Raw genomic sequence first — 7,237 nt, 5'->3', positions numbered from 1 at the left:
TAAATTTATATGCTCTACCTGAAAAGTTACAGATGTAGCCTACAATTTTGAAAGTGAAGGAACTAAAATTTAACACCATATAGGTGCTATAATAATTCTCAAAGTAGCATTGTAAGAAGGTGACTATCTCCATCTGAGAGCTGAATAAATAGTTTTAGATGGTTTAGGTAGGTTATTTAGCCAAAGCTGTACAATTAGAAGTCTTGGAACTGTAATTGTATAGCTAATTTCAACCCGAGTCTGCCCCAAATCTCCTCTGCAAACTAGCTCTTTGAAAGTACTTGAGTTACTTAGTACTACTTGTGTAAATGACTAAATTGTTAGTTTTAACATGCAAATTTTTATTGTAGTTAGACAAAATTATTGGAAGATGATTATAACTTCTTAAGGGGTTCAATCTGATTTTTTAAAAGAAAAATAATTCTTTTTTGCAGAGTTCCTTGCAGTGAGGTAAAATATTCAAATATGGGAGGCAGGCATATGAGGTAAATAACCACAGCAGGGAGGGTGTAATAAGATGAGTGATAGGGGTCTGTGGCAAACTGGAGTGAGTGAAAATTATTGGTGACCACTCTAGCTGACTATTCCCATGCTTGGTATTCATATTTTTCAAAAGCAGCTGGAAATCTAGATTTTTGAATGAAGTCTGGCTTTTAAATGTTGATAGGATTTTGTCTTTAACTTGGGCTCAAACCAAATATAGCTGCAGACTGGATTAGGAAGGCCACCAGTTTAAGGTATTTTTCCATGTCCAAATGTTTGAAGAGAATGCACACAGAAAAGGTTATATTTTAAATAATAAGCACAGTGCACATTGTAAGGATAACAGCTTTAGTGCTTCCTAGGTGTCTTAGTTCATTTGGACTGTTGTAACAAATTCCCATAAACTGGGTGGCTTATAAGCAGCAAAAATTTATTTCTTAAGAGTTCTAGAGGCTGAGAAGTCCAAGATAAGGAGCCGGCAGAGTTGGTGTCTGGTGAGGGCTGCTCTTCTGGCTTAGAGTTGGTGCCTTCTTGCTGAGAGCTCCCTTGGGCCTCTCTTATAAGGGCACTAATCCCATTCATGAGGGCTCCATCCTTATCATCTACTCGTCTCCTAAAGGCTCCCCTTAATACTGTCCCATTGGAGATTAGGTTTCAACATAGGAATTTGCGATAGACCACAGTACTAGGGGTATTTTGACTGCAGCAATTTTGCTGCTGTTTTGAGAGGTGGTGCTTTATGCATCACGTGTTCCACGGGTTGGACACAGTGTTCATACGTGATCCTGCCTTTTAGGCAAGCCCAAGCAAGTGTTTCTCCTTACAATACCAACTTAATACAGAGCTTATTAAATATTTGAGACAAAGGGCCAAGAGAAATGTGAGGCCCAAATTTCCCTTTGTAATTACTGCTGGCAAGGTGCAAGCTTTTAGCACGTGAACTGTTTTCCTGGAAAGCACACACATGAAAACTGGAGTATTCCTTACGGGGAAATCGACCTCTATTGGTAGCCATAGCTTCCCCTTCGCTAAGAACTGCTGTAAGCACGGAATCGCTATGAATAGAAACCCTTCCGCGTTCCTCGGTAACTAAGGGCAACCCTGCGCTCCCGGATGTACGTCAACGTTCTTCTGTTCTTCCGCCTATCGACCGGACTCTAGGCTCCCAGGTTTGCTGTGTACGTGGAAGAAGCAGGCGCATGCGCACACGGGCCCCTTCGTCTCAGCTGTGCGGAACAGCGGAGGTTAACATCCCGGGCTCGCGGGAGGCTGTCGGGGTCATGGCCACACGCTGACACAACTAGCCGAGTGGAAAAGGGAGCCAAGCCGTTCCTCTGCACCCTTCCGCAGGCCTGAGACCTTCCCGCTTGGTGCTGCCGCCGCCACTGCCGGCTGAGGAGGGGCGATGAGTTGGTTCAACGCCTCCCAGCTCTCCAGCTTCGCTAAGCAGGCCCTGTCCCAGGCCCAGAAGTCCATCGACAGGGTTCTGGACATCCAGGAAGAGGAGCCGAGCATCTGGGCCGAGACCATTCCGTATGGAGAGCCGGGTAAGAGAGAGAGGAGCGGGGTTCCCGGCTCTCGGAGGCTGCTGTTCTCCTGATGCAGACAGGCTAAGTGGTGTAGAGAGGGGTCCTTCCTTGCTGAGAGAGTTCTCTGAAAGTAATTTCTCCCCGGCCCATTCCCTAATGCTGCTTCAGCCTCCAAGTCGGTCTTTGCCGTTTTCCTGAGGGAAAACCCAGCCCCAGGTTCCCCCTTGTCTTTGGTCGTGGGCGCGAGGCTTGTGGACTTCGATGACAGGGGACTTGGTTGGTTGGTCTTGCCCTCAAGCCCTCCCTCGACGCAACTTCCAAGCACAACCTTCCCGAACCTGAATCTCGAATTGCCTCTCGTCTCCGGCACTGTTGGGATCCAAGGTCTCAAGTACGTAAATCATCAGGGAAGGGAAGAACCATCGCTAACATTCAGTGAACATTTCGCGCTTGGTAGCGCGTAATGTGGTTTTATGTTGTTGAGACGGAGTCTCACTCTGTCGCCCAGGCTGGAGTGCAGTGGCGCGATCTCGGTTCACTGCAACCTCCGCCTCCCAGGTTCCAGCGATTCGCCTGCCTCAGCCTCCCTAGTAGCTGGGATTTCAGGCGCCCACCACCATGCCCGGCTAATTTTTGTATTTTTAGTAGGGACGGGGTTTCACTATGTTGGCCAGGCTAGTCGAACTCCTGACTTAAGGCGATCCACCCGCCTCGGCCTCCCAAAGGGCTGGTATTACAGGCGTAAACCTGTAATGTGCTTTTTTATGGCCTTCTCATCTTCAGAACAACTCCCAGAGTGAGCTTGATTTATATCCGTGTTTTACATAAGAGGAAAATGAGGCCCAGAATGGCCAAGTAACTTGCTCTAGGTCACACGGCGGATGAGGATAAGAATGTGCTGGAGGTATTGCCCAAGGAATGTGTGATCCAAGATTTTTGGATTGTATCACATTTTATTTCTGAATAGCCAAATCTCTCTTTGCAGTTTCATTGAGCTTAATCTTTCAGGGATCTTCATTCAGTTGCTTTTGACTCTTAAGTCTAAGGAACAGTTAGCATTTGATGTGTGGGGTAAAGATTTACAGGTGTGGGGGATGTGAACCTTTGTGTGAGGCGCAGTGGCTCAAGCCTGTAATCCCAGCACTTTGGGAGGCCGAGACGGGCGGATCACGAGGTCAGGAGATCGAGACCATCCTGGCTAACACGGTGAAACCCCGTCTCTACTAAAAAATACAAAAACTAGCCGGGCAAGGTGGCGGGCGCCTGTAGTCCCAGCTACTCGGGAGGCTGAGGCAGGAGAATGGCATAAACCCGGGAGGCGGAGCTTGCAGTGAGCTGAGATCTGGCCACTGCACTCCAGTCCGGGCGAAAGAGCGAGACTCCGCCTCAAAAAAAAAAAAAAAAAAGAAAAAGGATAAGAGATGTGCTTGACTACTCCTTTCTGGTTTCTGTTCTTAATTTTACATCAGTGAAAAGTCAGGACCTAAATTTGAGGTACCTCATTTTAAGGTATTTTGGTCCATGTGTGTATGTCATGATCCTCTTTACTTTTTACAGGATGCCATATAACCTTGCTGGAGTAACTGTTTTTTTTTCATATGTGCCCCAGTTAATTAGAATTACTAAACTTTAGATAAGAAAGAATGTAGGTTTTATATGTAAGGATATTTGTTTTCTGAAAATGACCATAGTCTTCAGAATGGTATAATTTCGATGGATGCCAGATAACCCTGGGATTATATAAAGTATTCTCCAAGAGGCAACATTAATTCCTGTCATCCTTTGAATGTGTTTAAATTAATCAGACATAATCTTGGTTGTTCATTTGCATCTTTAATTTTGATTTTCTCTGGTTTGGATGTATTATGCAAATGGATGTGTAGAACTATGCCTCCAAACTGAAGTTTTCTACTTACTTTTCATCCTAACTGAAGTCATATATATATTTACATATATATATTTGGTTTTTTTCTTGAGACAGAGTCTGGCTCTGTCTTCCAGGCTGGAGTGCAGTGCTGTCATCTCTGTTCACTGCAGACTCTGTCTCCTGGGCTCAAGTGATTCTCCTGCCTCAGCCTCCTGAGTAGCTGGGATTACAGGTTTGCGCCACCACACCTGGCTAATTTTTGTAATTTTAGTAGAGACAGGGTTTTACCATGTTGACCAGGTTGGTCTTCAACTCCTGACCTCAGGTGGCCTGCCCGCCTTGGCCTCCCAAAGTGCTGAGATTACAAGCATGAGCCACTGTGCCTGGCCTGAATTCACATTAAAGGATAGATTCTACTATAAGACTTGATAGTTTTTAGAAGCTTTTAGTTACTTTTGCTCTCTCCACCAACCTCTAATTGTGAATATTTTGTTCAGCCACATTTTAATTTGGAAAACAGTTTTAAAGAAATGCTTTAAATATTTTAACGAATATACCATTTTTAAGATCCTGATTATGCCATTTTTAAAAATCAGGATTTTAGTAGTAGCTATTTGTATGACTGATATGATAATTACCTTTTTCCCCAAGAAAATAGTCATTTTCTTTGCAGTATTTTTTTGAAAACCCTAGTGTCAACTACCTAGATCTATGTCAAAGAGCAATAGTTCTTAAAAACACATTTCTGAAATTCATAATGACCTTGTAATTTCTGACATAATTTAGAATTTGAGAACAAAACCTCCTCTTAGAGTGGGCTTGGAGAGTGGAATTTAGAGAATCAGCCTGTGATTAAGTGGATGAAAATTAATTTATTCTCTAAAACTTACCATTCCCATCAGTTTACTTTGATCTTCACAAAAGAACATTTCTCACCGTGGCTTTTGTTGTTTTGTTTGTTTTCCAGACAGGTTCTCGATCTGTCACCCAGGCTGGAGTGCAGTGGTTCGATCATGGCTCACTGCAGCGTCTTCCTCCTGGGCTCAGATGATCCTCCCATTTCAGCCTCCTGAGTAGCTGGGACCACATATGTGGGCCACTAGGCCCACCTAATTTTTAAATTTTTTTTTGTAGGGACAGGGGTCTCACTCCATCACCTAGGCTTGTCTTGAACTCCTGGGCTCAAATGATTCTTCTAGTGTTGGGATTATAGGTATGAACCTCCATACCCATTGAGTTCAGTTTTTGAGTGTTGCCTTTTGTCTACCTCTTAACTATATTACTGATATTACAAGTAAAAATTAATATGAAACTGAATAGGTAGGGTAATTTTTCTGTGACTGCACATGGCCCTACATATTCAGTCAGTTTCATATTAGTTTATTTCATATTGATAAGTAAAGCCTGTTATTATGAAATCAATCATAGGTATCTTGGACTTTCTGTGGATTATAAAACATATACTGTTACTTCCTTAATTTGTTGTAGGGAGGAATAACATACTTGCATCTGGTAGTCCAGGCCAGACCCAGTCTTTTGTCTGTGCTCCTCCTTGCTCTCAGGTGGACCAACACCAGTTTTCTTCTTTAAGTCCCAGTATTAACTTGGAAACTACTTAATGATCTAGTAAGCAAGGAGTTTAGCAGGTGCAAATTATAGGTATTTCATAGGGTATTTTTTTCTAAATTTATATTTATGCTGATTTATAATGATGAGTGAAATATTAATGTAACATCTATGTGTTATTTTTTTTTAATATTTACTTTTTGTCAAAGGAATAAGTTCGCCTGTCAGTGGAGGATGGGATACTTCAACCTGGGGGTTGAAATCAAACACTGAACCTCAGAGTCCACCAATAGCCTCTCCTAAAGCAATCACAAAGCCAGTTCGGAGGACTGTGGTCGACGAATCTGAAAACTTCTTCAGTGCCTTTCTCTCACCAACTGATGTCCAGACCATTCAGAAGAGTCCAGTGGTATCAAAACCTCCAGCAAAATCACAACGACCAGAAGAAGAAGTGAAAAGCAGCTTACATGAATCCTTGCACATTGGGCAGTCAAGAACTCCTGAAACAACTGAGTCACAAGTAAAAGACTCTTTGTGTGTTTCAGGGGAAACTCTGGCAGCAGGTACTTCATCACCTAAAACTGAAGGCAAGCATGAAGAAACTGTTAATAAAGAATTGGACATGAAGGTGCCAACTGTAAGTTTGAAAGTATCTGAAAGTGTAATTGATGCGAAAACAACTACGGAAAGTATATCTAATATGTCTACACAGTCTCTCACAGCAGAAACAAAGGACATGGCTTTGGAACCTAAGGAACAAAAACATGAAGACAGGCAGAGCAATACACCTTCTCCTCCTGTTAGTACCTTTTCATCAGGTACTTCTACCACCAGTGATATTGAAGTTTTAGATCATGAAAGTGTAATAAGTGAGAGCTCAGCGAGCTCGAGACAAGAGACTACAGATTCAAAATCAAGTCTTCACTTGATGCAGACATCTTTTCAGCTTCTCTCTGCATCTGCTTGTCCTGAATATAATCGTTTAGATGATTTCCAAAAACTCACTGAGAGTTGCTGTTCATCTGACGCTTTTGAAAGAATAGATTCATTTAGTGTACAGTCATTAGATAGCCGGAGTGTAAGTGAAATCAATTCAGATGATGAATTGTCAGGCAAGGGATATGCTTTAGTGCCTATTACAGTTAATTCTTCAACTCCAAAGTCTAAAACAGTTGAATCTGCTGAAGGAAAATCTGAAGAAGTAAATGAAACATTAGTTATACCCACTGAGGAAGCAGAAATGGAAGAAAGTGGACGAAGTGCAACTCCTGTTAACTGTGAACAGCCTGATATCTTGGTTTCTTCTACACCAATAAATGAAGGACACACTGTGTTAGACAGGGTGGCTGAGCAGTGTGAACCTGCTGAAAGTCAGCCAGAAGCACTTTCTGAGAAGGAAGATGTTTGCAAGGTAACTCCAGTAGGTGGAAGGGATTTTTAGATATGCTTTTCAGAGATTAAATCATTTGTTTTAAAATATATTTTCATTGATGCATGATAATTCGTACATATTTTAAAACACAGGCTTTTGCCATTTCAGTGTAGCATTAAGGACCTTGAAGTTCAACAATTCTTAATATAATTTGAAATTTCTCCAAGGCAATTATGGTAGAATAAGTTGATACTTCAATCTAGTTAAGCATGAAAATTTTCATCTTACATCTTTATTGTTGAGTCCTTATCACTTTAAAATTCTGTTATGCTCATTAGTATGTCAGTTTGCAAAGGAATATTTTCTTACATTAACATGTATCTTCACCTCCTTTGCAGATGGATGTGCCAAAAAAAACCT

At 42.0% G+C, this 7,237-nt stretch overlaps 1 protein-coding gene across 1 annotated transcript in view; it reads left to right on the top strand.

Moving 5' to 3' along the window:
• The first annotated feature begins 1,585 nt into the window (after positions 1 to 1,585).
• The window catches only part of TMF1 (TATA element modulatory factor 1), a 33,554-nt gene continuing 27,902 nt past the window's right edge, over positions 1,586 to 7,237 (top strand). Inside the window, exons 1-2 of the mRNA XM_033210394.1 lie at positions 1,586 to 2,030; positions 5,655 to 6,856. Of these exons, the coding sequence (XP_033066285.1) occupies positions 1,889 to 2,030; positions 5,655 to 6,856 (1,344 nt within the window). The 5' untranslated portion in view covers positions 1,586 to 1,888. The remainder of the gene's footprint in view (positions 2,031 to 5,654; positions 6,857 to 7,237) is intronic.

The sequence above is a fragment of the Trachypithecus francoisi genome, unplaced genomic scaffold (genome assembly GCF_009764315.1).
Source record: "Trachypithecus francoisi isolate TF-2019V2 unplaced genomic scaffold, Tfra_2.0 Lachesis_group0, whole genome shotgun sequence".
NCBI classification, from domain to species: domain Eukaryota; kingdom Metazoa; phylum Chordata; class Mammalia; order Primates; family Cercopithecidae; genus Trachypithecus; species Trachypithecus francoisi.
Note: the sequence above shows the minus strand (reverse complement) of the source record. Positions and strands in the feature narration are given on the sequence as shown.